This window comes from Suncus etruscus, chromosome 10 (genome assembly GCF_024139225.1).
Source record: "Suncus etruscus isolate mSunEtr1 chromosome 10, mSunEtr1.pri.cur, whole genome shotgun sequence".
In the NCBI taxonomy this organism is placed as follows: domain Eukaryota; kingdom Metazoa; phylum Chordata; class Mammalia; order Eulipotyphla; family Soricidae; genus Suncus; species Suncus etruscus.
The window spans coordinates 17,420,194-17,432,763 of NC_064857.1; the positions used below are offsets into that span (position 1 = coordinate 17,420,194).

At 46.0% G+C, this 12,570-nt stretch overlaps 1 protein-coding gene across 1 annotated transcript; it reads left to right on the plus strand.

Annotated features, from left to right (window-relative positions):
- The first annotated feature begins 209 nt into the window (after positions 1–209).
- Positions 210–5,109, plus strand: HEY1 (hes related family bHLH transcription factor with YRPW motif 1). The gene is given in 9 exon segments (XM_049782029.1): positions 210–428; positions 1,594–1,669; positions 2,288–2,371; positions 2,672–2,753; positions 4,349–4,616; positions 4,618–4,678; positions 4,680–4,715; positions 4,717–4,743; positions 4,745–5,109. Coding segments are annotated over 9 exon segments (888 nt in total). The 5' UTR covers positions 210–333; the 3' UTR covers positions 4,904–5,109.
- The last annotated feature ends 7,461 nt before the right edge of the window (positions 5,110–12,570 follow it).

Consider the following 12,570-nt stretch of genomic DNA (forward strand, 5'->3'; position numbering starts at 1 on the left):
CCGGGCGACACCGCCCCCGTGCCACGCCCCCTTCTTAGCTCCCCGCCCCCGAGCGGCTGCCAATCACCGCGGAGAGGATTCTCACTGGTCGATGCGGCGCTGTTGCCCGGGCGACACCGCCTCCTCGCCCCGCCTTCCTCTCAGCCCCGCCCTCGCCCCGCCCCGGTCCTGGGAAGGGCGCAGCGTGGGAAAGCGATGGCTGAGTGTGGCCCGGAGCTGGAGCCGCAGCCGGAGCGAGCGCGGGAGCGGGCGCGGGGAGTGCGGGGCGCTGCGGGACTCCGGCGTTAACCCTTTCGTGCCTGGAGAGGTTCCCCCAGAGGCGGCGGCGGCGGCATGAAGCGCGCCCACGTCGAGTCCAGCTCGTCCGACAGCGAGCTGGACGAGCCCGTCGAGGTGGAGGTGGAGAAGGAGAGCGCGGACGAGAGCGGGTGAGAGAGACAGAGACAGAGAGACAGAGACAGAGAGGAGAGAGGAGGCAGAAGACAGAAGAGAGACAGAGAGGGGACAGGAGAGAAGAGAGAGACAGAGAAAGAGGAGACAGGAGAGACAGAGACAGAGAGGAGATAGAAAAGAGAGGAAACAGGAGAGGAGACAAGAGAGAGAACAGAGAGATAGAGAAAGAGACAGAGAAAAGAGGAGACAGAGACAGAAGAGAGGAGACAACTGGAGACAGGAGAGAGAGGAGAAGAGAGGAGAGAGAAGACAGGAGAGAGGAGAGAGAAAAGAGAGAAGACAGGAGAGAGGAGAGACACAGAACAGGGAAAACAGATAGAGACATACAGAGAGAAGAAAGAGAGGAAACAGAGAGAGAGACAGGGAGAGAGAGGAGACAGAAGAGAGAGAGACAAGAGAGGACATGAGAGGGAGAGAGAAGAGGAGACAGAACTGGAGACAGGAGAGAGACAGAGAAAAGAGAGAGGAGAGACAGAAGAGAGTAGACAGAACTGGAGACAGGAGAGAGAGGAGAAGAGGAGAGAGAAGACAGGAGAGAGAGGAGAGACAGGGAGAACAGAGATAGAGACATACAGAGAGAGACAGAGAAGAAAGAGAGGAAACGGAGAGATAGAGACATACAGAGAGACAGGAGGAGAGAGACAGAGACAGGGAGAGAAAGGAGACAGAAGACAGAAGAGAGAGACCAGAGAGAGGACATGAGAGAGAAAAGGAGACAGAACTGGAGACAGGAGAGAGAGACAGGGAGAAAGAGAGAGAGGAGACTGGAGAAAAGAGAGGAGACAGAAGACAGGAGAGAGAGAGAGAAGAGAGGACATGAGAGGGAGAGAACAGAGAGAAGACTGGAGACAGGAGAGAGAGGGGAGACAGAGACAGACAGGAGAGAGAAGACATGAGAGAGGGAGAGAGAGGAGAGAAAAGAGAGGAGACAGGAGAGTGAGAGCGAGGGGGTGGGTGGGCGACCACCCTGGGGACCCCCTGGCTGATCCCCTCCCCAGGCCTACCGAGACTGTCAGGCAGCCAGGAGGGCCTCAGGGGGGGCTGAGTGTGGACCCCCACGCAGAGCGGTCGCTTCTCCTTGATTAACTGTGATTTCGTTTTTGCTTTTTCTGCTTTTTGGGGGTGCCCCCTCCAATTTAGAAACTTGAGTTCAGCCCTGGGGTCCATGTCCCCAACGACGTCTTCTCAGATCTTGGCCAGGAAAAGACGCAGAGGGGTAAGTCTCCTTAGGGAGTGTGCTTTGGATGTTTTTAGTATCTCGTTCACTTCTCTCTCTCTCTCTCTCTCTCTCTCTCTCTCTCTCTCTCTCTCTCTCTCTCCTGTCCTCTCTCCTCCCTCTCCTGTCTCCGCTCTGTCTCTGTCTGTCTCCTCTCTCTCCTGTCTTTCCTCTCTCCTGTCTCTGTCTGTCTGTCTCTGTGTCTCCTCTCTCTTCTCTCTTCTGTCTCCTGTCTCCTCTCTCTATCTCCAGTCTCCTCTTTCTGTCTTTCTCTTTTCTCTCCTGTCTCCTTTTTGTCTCTCTCTTCTGTCTCCTGTCTCTCTATCTCTCTCTTCTCTCCTGTCTCCTTTCTTTCTATTTCTCTCTTCTGTCTCCTCTCTTCTCTTTCTCTCGTCTCCTGTTTCCTCTATCTCTCTTCTGTCTCCTCTTTCTCTCTCTTCCGTTTTCTGTCTCTCTTCTGTCTCCCACATCCCTCCCTCCCTCCTTCCCTTCTTCCCTCCTTCCCTGCCTCCCTCCCTCTGTCTCTCTGTCTCTGTCTCTCTCTCTCACTCTCCCCCCCCCCTTGGAATTCACCGTGGTGATGGGAACATCTTCCTTTGCTTTGTCTGCTCCCTATAGATCATCGAGAAGCGCCGCCGAGACCGGATCAATAACAGCTTGTCTGAGCTGCGCCGCCTGGTGCCCAGCGCCTTCGAGAAGCAGGTAAGGGGGCGAGGAGGGAGCCAGAGCCCAGGGCACAGCTGCCCGCCGTGGCCACTCTGGATCCTTCCCTTCAGTCATGGGGACCTCTAGAGCCTGGCTTGCCACATAGCCCTGGAGAGTCGAGCTGATTCCAAAATATATTTTCCTTCAAAACATTTTTACTTTAATGGTTTACCAGGTGTTGGTTAAATATATATATACATACATACACATAGGTGCATGCATGTCTACGCACCCCCATTTTAAGCATTCCGGAATTGCTTTGGTGCCAAGTCACTCTCCTGCCATTTACTTTTGCAGGGATCTGCAAAGCTGGAAAAGGCTGAAATCCTGCAGATGACGGTGGATCACCTGAAGATGTTGCACACTGCTGGAGGGAAAGGTACCCCTGGTTTCTCCTGGGCCAGGGAGGGACGGGAGTCGGGTTGAATGTGCAGCTCCAAGAGGTCAGGATTGGCCCAGTGGCTGCTTATTTTTATTAGTATGCTCCGGAGGTGATGGACGATGGACTGTCAGTGCATTTAAAAACACACATGGGGAAGCCGGAGCGGTGGTGCAGGTAGTAGGGCTTTTGCCTTGCATGTGTCAAGCTCCCAAAAATTGTGACAGCCCCAATTCAAATTGGAGTGGCTTTTCATCACATTTGTTTATTGCCATTTTAAAGAAGGTCTTTTGGGGGGGAACATGGTCTTAATTTCATATATGGAATTTTTGGGGAAAAAAGCTGCTACTGATTCCCCCAGGAAGCCAACCTGTTGTGGTCGAGTAGAAAAAAAGAAAACCAAACCACAGCAGAAAGTGGGAGACCAAGGGTCTGTGTGTCTGTCTCCAGCCGGAAAATGCTTTACTGAGGACCAAGTGCCTAAAAGCTCTATGATGATAACTTACATCTGTGTGTCTAATGAATTTCCCTGCTCTGTGGTTTCTCCGTCCTTGATGTATTTTGGTTGTTGTTGAGGGGGAAACATTAAAGGAATGAACCTAGTTTCATCTGCTCCTAGGCTATAATTCCAGTTTCTGCTCGGCAGCTTCTAATTGGTCTTTGAACTTGCATTAGCTTCCACATACTTCTCATGGTGATGAATGCAAAGATTTGGGCCAATTCCCAACTATTTGGACTTTCACAAGCACCCAGCTAGGCTTTCTTTTTCTTTTTTATTGTTGTTGTTGTTGTTGTTGTTGTTATTATTATTTTAGTTTATGGGCCACACCTGGTGGTGCTCAGGGGTCACTCCTGGCTCTGTGCTCAGAAATTGCTCCTGGCAGGCTCAGGGGACCATATGGGATGCCGGGATTCAGACCACCGTCTCCTGGATTGGCCTTGTGCAAGACAAACGCCCTACCACTGTGCTATATCTCTGGCCCCTGTTATTATTAATTATTATTATCTTTGTTTTTGATTTTTGGCCACACCCGGTGACACTCAGTGGTTACTTCTGGCTATGCGCTCAGAAATCACACCTAGCTTGGGGTGTGATGAGACACCGGGGGAATCGAACCACGGTCCGTCCTAGGCTAGCGTGTGCAGGACAGTTGCCCTACCGCTTGTGCCATTTATTTTTTTTAATTTAATTTAATTTTTTTGGTTTTTCGGGCTACACCCGTTTGATGCTCAGGGGTTACTCCTGGCTAAACACCAGAAATTGCCCCTGGCTTGGGGGGGACCATATGGGACGCCGGGGGATCAAACCACGGTCCTTCCTTGGCTAGCACTTGCAAGGCAGACACCTTACCTCTAGCACCACCTCGCCAGCCCCTTCTTTTTTTTTTTAAAGGACGTATTATTATTAATTTTTTAAGGATGTAGGTAAATATTTGCCAAGGAAGGGCTCCCCTCCTGGATGTCAGAAATATGGGAAATGAGTAAAATCCCTGAAGTTTTTAATTTTTTTTCTTTTGTAACATTATTTTATTGAAATACATGATCTCAATTAATTATGAATTGAATAATTTTTTTCTTTTTTCTTTTTTTCTCAGGTTATTTTGATGCCCACGCTCTGGCTATGGACTATAGGAGTTTGGGGTTCCGGGAATGCCTGGCAGAAGTGGCCAGGTACCTGAGCATCATCGAAGGACTGGATGCCAACGACCCCCTGCGTGTGCGACTGGTATCCCATCTGAACAACTATGCCTCCCAGCGGGAAGCTGCCAGCGGTGCCCACCCAGGCCTTGGACCCATCCCTTGGGGCAGCTCCTTTGGACATCACCCGCACGTCGCGCACCCCCTGCTGCTCCCCCAGAACGGCACCGCCCGCGTCGCCCACGGAACCCCCCCACCAGGCCAGGTTGGCCCCAGCCCACCCGGAGCCGGCCCGCTCTGCGAGCGCCTCCTAGCGGCGGCCTGGGGAGCGGTGCTGCCCGTGGTCACTGCGGGCCTCCAAACTCTCCCCTCCCCTCCTCTCCTTCCCCTTCTCTTTGGGGTCCTTCCACCTGCTCTCTCCCAATGCCCTCAGCCCTTCTGCACCCACACAGGCGGCCACAGGCCTCGGCAAGCCCTATAGACCTTGGGGAACCGAGATTGGAGCCTTTTAAAAGAACTGATGCTGTAAAGGGATGAGGGGAGGAAAAGCTTAAACTAAACCCCAGCTGAGCTGGTGGTGGGTTCTGGGGGGAGGCACCATCCATCCATCACCTTGAAAAGTCATCAGTCAAAGTCAAAAAAGGTACATTCGCAGATGAATTTTGTTTCCAGACGGGAACGGAAGGTTGGTGGTTTTGTTGGTTTACTTCTTTTTTAATTTTTTTTTTTATCATGCCATGTATTAGCATTCCTTCAATTTTTGTTCCAGACATTACATTGAGATAGTATTAACCAACCCTTGCTGCTAGGTTGGTACTGTGCCTGATTTGCTTTGTAAACCTGTCAAAGAATGATTTTTTTTTTTTTTTTTTTTTGCCGTGGCGTTTTTGGGAATTTCTACATGTAGTGTTTTTCTTCTTGTGTATGTAGTTCCAATTTTTTTTTTTTTGAGGTTTCTTCCGAACCACTATGCTTGATGTTAACATGATGCTGGTTTGTTAATATTTTGATAATTAAGATGTTGTATAAATAATATTCTTTTTGGGGGAGGGCAGGGTATTACATTGAATTTTTATATTTTCGAACAAAGCGTTGACAAATCAGATGATCAGCTTTAGCCAAGAAAGTAGACTCTTATCTGTCTTCTGTGTGTACAGGCCAGGAGAGGCCCTGAATCCATCTGACCTACTGCTGACTTCGGCCAGGATTCACATTGCATTGGCTTAGGGGGAGAGCCCTCGTTTACATTAGGTTCCTCTCTAGAGTTGGCAGAGGTGAGATCTAAGGCAATGGCCTATAAATTATACCTGCCAATGCAAACAACGCAATGCATCTTAAATCTCCCTGATCTCAGATTCACAAATTTGATTGCCAGAGAGATAAGACAGGGGTTAACTCATTTGTCTTGCATGTTCTAGACTCAGTTCCATTCCTGCCCTGCATATAGTCCCCTGCACATCGCCAGGTGTAGTCCCAAAACACTGTCCTCCCCAACAGAAACAAAAATTCAGAGCCACAAATTTTTACCATTGATGAGTGACCATGCAGTGCAAAGGGCCAGTTCAAGAGTCTAGTAGTGGAACCTGTTAAATGTACGAGCAAAATTTTTCCGGAACTACCATATTTTCTTTGAACTGGAAACTTCCACGTTGTGTTTTCTTTTTTTGGTGCATGGAAATGTGATTGTTAGGACTTTTAAGAGGGCTTCGGTGTCTTCTTTCTGGTGGATTAAATTGGATTGGGGCTATCAAATCCGTATTTTACAGGTTTTATTCCTTTAGCAGGGGTAGTTTAAATGACCTCTACTGAACTGGGTTTGACCTCTGTTGTACTGATGTGTTGGACTAAATAAAAAAAAAAAAAAACCAAGAGCAAACAATTGTGCTGTATATATTTTACGTACCTTGGCAAGTACTTTGGCTTGCTATCCACAGACCATAGAGCCCTTCAGTTGTTGTGACAGTTCCTCTGGTCCTCTGGTGACCATCTATGGTATGACCCACCAATCAGTCTGGAAGTTGCAGGGTGGGAAAGATTGATGAAATCTTTTAAAGCCATTTTGACCACTTGACAAATATTTACTGAGAGCAACTACTGTGTGTTGAGGTCTATGCTGAGAGAATAGAATATTTCTTTGATTTCTCTCCCTCTCCCCTCTTTTTTTTTTTTTCCAAACAGTAAGTCAAGAAAAGCCTTCTCTGAGACCTGGTGCGGGGAACTTGGGGCATCAAGCACCCTGAGGAGTAGGTGTAGTGCAGGGCTGTAATTCTGGCACCTGCACAGCAGCCTGGGAGTCCCCACCCTAGTCTATCTCTAGTTCCAAGGAATTTGTTTAACTCCTGAGTTGCATTTGGCTGCTGAATTGTGGTCTGAGCTTTGTAAACCTTGAGTTAGCTAGGTAAAAACCAAAGGATGCCAAAACAGGTTGGAATCCAGGTCCACGAGGGTGAGGAGAACCAAGAGTAATTTTATCCATTAAGGGAGACCTTCTAGTCTGAAAGAATTTGCCTGGATTTGGAAGGGGGAAGAAACTCTATTCTAAAAAGCATGAATTAGAAATTTTTTCTCTGCCCAACCCACTGAACTTGCTTGGTCTTCCTTCCTTCCTTCCTATTCCTTCCTTCCTTCCTTCCCTTCCTTCCTATCCTTCCTTCCTTCCTTCCTTCCTTCGTCCCTCCCTCCCTCCCTTCCCTCCCTCCCTCCCTTCCTTACTTTCTTCCTTCCTTCCTTTTTCTCTGCCCAACCACTGAACTCCCTTGGCCTGCCTTCCTTCCTTCCTTCCTTCCTTCCTTCCTTCCTTCCTTCCTTCCTTCCTTCCTTCCTTCCTTTCTTTCTTTCTTTCTTTCTTTCTTTCTTTCTCTTTCTTTCTTCCTTTCTTCCTTTCTTCCTTTCTTCTTTCCTTCCTTTCCTTTCCTTCCTTCCTTTCTTTCCCTTCCTTCCTTCCTTCCTTCCTTCCTTCCTTCCTTCCTTCCTCCTTACTTCCTTTCTTTCTCTTCCTTCCTTCCTTCCTTCCTCCTTCCTTCCTTCCTTCCTTTCTTTCTTTCCCTTCCTTCCTTCCTTCCTTCCTTCCTTCCTTCCTTCCTTCCTTCCTTCCTTCCTTCCTTCCTTCCTTCCTTCTTCCTTCCTCCCTCCCTCCCCTCCCTTTCCCTCCCTCCCTCCCTTCCTTCCTTTCTTCCTTCCTTCCTTTTTCTCTGCCCAACCACTGAACTCCCTTGGCCTTCCTTCCTTCCTTCCTTCCTTCCTTCCTTCCTTCCTTCCCCTTCTCCTTCCTTCCTTCCTTCCTTCCTCTTCCTTCCTTCCTTCCTTCCTTCTTCCTTCCTTCCTTCCTTCTTCTTTCTTCTCTCTCTCTCCCTCCCTCCCTCCCCTCCCTCCCTCCCTCCCTCCCTCCCTCCTCCCTTCCTCCCTCCCTCCCTTCCTCCCTCCCTTCCTTCCTTTTTGGGCCACACCCGGTGATGCTCAGGGGTTACTCCTGGCTCTTCTTTCAGAAATCGCTCCTGGCTGCGGGGACCAACCATATGGAACTCTGGGGGATCGAATTGTGGTCCGTCCTAGGTCAGCTGCATGCAAGGCAAATGCCCTACTGCTGCACCACTACTCCGGCCCCTCCCTTGTCCTTCTGATGAAAAAAATACATAAAAATAAAGGCAGTTAAGGCTAGGAGAAGTTGGACTTTGAACCTGAATAGCAACTTTGGGTCCTACATTGAGAATGGAGGTTGTGATGTTTTGATGATGGTGGTTTTCACAGGCTGCTCCCACTCACCCTCTCCCTGTGTGACCTCAGACTTGGGTCCCTCTCAATGATGTTCAGCTCTGTGCGTAGTGCTGCCTGTGCCTCTCAGAATGGTGGGATTGATAGTGTTGTGATCATTTCTGCCAAGCGCAGTTTAATTTTAGCAGGCTCCCATGCAGGTAGCATTACAGCATCACTGTATAAGGCTGTGCTTAGACAAAGACTGTCTTGCTGGGTACTTGGTAGGTTTTTGATGGTTTTTGGTGTGGTATGAAAGAAACAAGGCCTCTCATTTTGCTGGCTTTGCTGCAACAGTGGTAGAATCTTAGGACACTAGCATGTTCATGTACTTTTGAATATAGAATGTGGAGTGTCATTTTCAAGAGTACATAGATTTCTTTCTTTCTTTCTTTCTTTCTTTCTTTCTTTCTTTCTTTCTTTTCTTTCTTTCTTTTCTTTCTTTCTTTCTTTCTTTCTTTCTTTCTTTCTTTCTTTCTTTCTTTCTTTCTTTCTTTCTTCTCTCTCTCTCATCTCTCTCTCTCTCCCTCCCTCCCTCCCTCCCCTCCCTCCCTACCTCCCTCCCTCCCTCCCTCACTCCTTCCTTCCTTCCTTCCTTCCTTCCTTCCTTCCTTCCTTCCTTCCTTCCTTCCTTCCTTCCTTCCTTCCTTTTTTTGATTTTGGGCCACACTCAGTGATACTCAGGGGTTACTCCTGGCTCTACACTCAGAAATTGCTTCTGGCTTGGGGGACCATATGGGACGCCAGGGGACCGAACCAAGGTCTGTCCTGGGTCAGCAGTGTGCAAGGCAAATGTCCTACTGCTGCACCATCAGTCCAGTTTCTGAGTATATAGATTTCTAAGGAAATATTTTTATTTCTTCTTAAATATCTTCCAGGTTAACTGGTTTCTGGAAAGGGGGCAGAGAGACAGAGATTCCTGGGAAACAGGTTGAAATGAAGAGCATTAACCTATGAGTAGTATGTAGGAAAGCGCTCAGGGGCTACTCCTGGCTCCATGCTCAGAAATTGCCCCCAGCAGGCACAGGGGACCATATCGGATGCCGGGATTCGAACCACTGTCCTGCATGAAAGGCGAACGCCTTATCTCCATGCTATCTCTCCGGCCCCAGTTTCTAGTATTTTTGATATATGCTTTTCTCACTGGGGTGAGATGGTATGTTATCTTTTTGTCATCTTGATTTAGATTTCCTTGATAATTACTAATGATGAATATTTTTTATGTGCCTGTTGATCATATATTGATCTTCCTCAGATAAGTTCCTGTTCTAAAACCCATTTATATGGGGTTTTTAGATTTTTATGTTGTTAATTTTTGTGAGCACTTCATATATCCTGGACATCAACCCTCTATCTGATGTGTCAACTGCTAATATTTTCTCCTATATAGTCATGTAAAACTCTTTAATTTGATGTAGTCTTCATTTGTTAACTTTTTATTCTGTTGCCTTCGCCAGAGGCATTGTGTCACTGAAGACACCTTTGATATCCAGATCTTAGAGTGTTCTGCCTATATTTTCCTCAATAGACTTTATAGATTCCAGTGTGATTTCAAAGGTCTGTGATCAACTTTGAATTGACTTTTGTGTAAGGTGTGAGATACAGATCCAACTTTAATTTTTTACATTTGTTGAAGAGGCTATCATTACTCCATTTTATATGCTCTTAGTTTCTTTGTCAAAAATTAGCTAATCCTATATATGCAAGCTTCCTGATTTATTTATTTATTTATTTATTTACTTTTGGTATTTGGGTCACACCCAGTGATGTTCAAGGGTTACTCCTAGCTCTATGCTCAGAAATTGCTCCTGGCAGGCTTGGGGGACCATATGGGATTCAAACCACCATTGGTCCTGGATTGGCTGCATGCAAGGCAAACACCCTATTGCTGAACTATCTCTCTGACCCCTCCTGATTTTTTAAAAAGACATTTCTAGTTTTGGGATTTTACTGAAATTATCTTATTAGTATAGATATCTGCCAACAAGTGTGGGCCAGTAGCAGCTGGCAGTATTCAGTATCTAGAGCTATCACCTAAAAGTCTCTCAGAGGGCTAGAACTTTAATATCTTTGTCATGCATGATCTTTGAGTTAAAGAATGGATATATGCTTGCTTAAACAGAATAAATAATGTCATTAGGCAGCTGAGATGGAACTTTGTAAGTATGGCCTGTTGGAGAATGGACTGTATTGTTTTATTTGTTTATTGGGCCTTATTTAGTGGTGCTCAGGACTTAGTTCTAGTTTTGTGCTTAGGGACCATTACAGATCAGGCTCAGGGGACCATATGTAGTGCCAAGGATCAAACTCTGGTCAGCCCCATGCATAGCTAGGGGGTCACTTGCAAGGTAAGTGCTTTCCTGGCTCTACTATCTCTCTGGCCTCCAGAGTTGTGTTTTTGCTTAATATTTTCAGTTTTATTTTATGTTTTTATAATTACTTTTGGGTTATCACATCTCCTGAAGATAAGAGAAATCAATATAATTTTTTTTGTCCTATGTTGACACATATTGCAGGAATCTCCTTTGAAGTTTCTCTCAATTTTGTCCTTGGGTTCACTTAAATGGAGGAGAGATGTGTGGTTTTAGATTGGTGGCTAGCCGTACATGGAAGAGGCACAGCTGACAGCCCCCTGAGTGCTTGCGTTGCGTACAGGAAGCCTGAGTTCTAGATTTCACTTCTGATTCCTCATCCTTTGCACCCTGTCTATTCCCCTGCCTCCAACACTGCCTGGAGCAATGCTCAAGTCTGGAGCTGAGAGTAACCCAGATCATCACTGCTGGCTGTGCCCGTTCTCCCCAGAAAAAGAGTTTGATGGTGACTCAGCACTAAAACCAAAAAGGCGCCAATCTGATTTCAGGAAGGAAGAGGTTTCAGCAGAGAGCAAGCTGTTTTGAACCTCAACTTGAAATATAATGCCGGCCTTGATCTTGATGAGCTGCAGGGCTTTGGACTCAAAACGCTTTAGTGTGGTGCTCCGGAGTGGGGGCTGAGAGAGAGGAGGAAGAAGCAAAGGAAACAGAAGCTGAGACCTTTATCTTATTTTTTGAATTCTCTAGGTACAGCATTAATATTTGTTTTCTCATACCCTGGTTCCAGAGGAATCTAAGCTATATATGTGTTCTGAGGGTCTGAAAACATCCACAGGCTTCTGGATTTTGTATTAATTGACTGTAATAATATGCCTTTTTCGAGTTCTCCTATACAATTTCCCATCAAATGTTCTATCATGTTTGTATTTTTGGTGAAGGGCTTGTGTTGACATCTATTCAAGTGTTGACATCTATTCAAGTTAAAGGACCCTGCTCAAATGAAAAAAACTCTTAATCATATATAGACTGTTGTTAGGTCTATGATTTGATTTAATGGATGAAATTTAAAAACATCAGAGTAGGCAGGAGACTAGCTACCCCAGAGAGAGTTGATTACTGAAAAATTTTTGTAGCTACTTTTAGGTCATTTAAAAAAAATAAAAAAACCCAACAACCAACTCCCCTAGAGCATAGTTTTGATTCTAGTGTATAGGAATGTTCCGTAACTGTGGGATTGAATTATAAAATTAAAGAATGTCCTATCTGAGGTTTTAATCATCCTCTTTGACCTACCAGTTGTCCCTCCATCTCTCTGTTCCAACCACATTTGCTCTTTGTAGTTGCTGAAGCACGCCAAGTATGCTCTTACCTTCAAACCTTAGCACTGCCTTTTCCCTTCGCCTGGAATGTTCTTTCCTGGCTTTCCGCTAATCTATCTGTAATCAGTAATCTGCTTGGGGCTCTGTTCAAAGGCCACCTTGCCCATGTGGTTTTCCCCCTACAGCCTAGTTTTATATAATGACCTCACTCTCAACCCAGCTTCCCCTACTTTCTTTGCTTGCTTCACATGTTTTAATTCATAGTACTTAGCATGATCTGACAACATAAATTTCATTGGTTATTTATTTGTTTACTGTCTGTTTTGTTCATTTCTACATTTTGATCGCTTCTATAGTACTTAGAATATATTTAGGAGGTACCTAAAATGTATGCGTTGAATGACTTGGTGAATCCAACCCATACCTTTATGAACATTCAGAGACACAGCAAAGCAGTTTCAAACAGATTTGTGTCTTGACCCTACCACTCACCCTGATGTATAATTTAAAAAAAAAATACCAAGAAAGATACTGTTAGGTTTAACTTTCATATGTTTTCTTCCTTATTAGGAATATTTAAAAATAAGTATTTGAATATTATTCTTTACCTTTGTTTGCTTTTCTGTGTGTGCTTAATATGGATGATGGGACATTGTTTGCCATGTAGAGATTCCCTACAAAGGACCTGTTGTCCTCGAAAGACATCCAGTTTATTCATCTTTATCTCTACACTCTTCCCAGCTGAAGAGATCTCACTGATATTCATCTGGCCAGCTTTGATTTTACCTTTTGTGATGG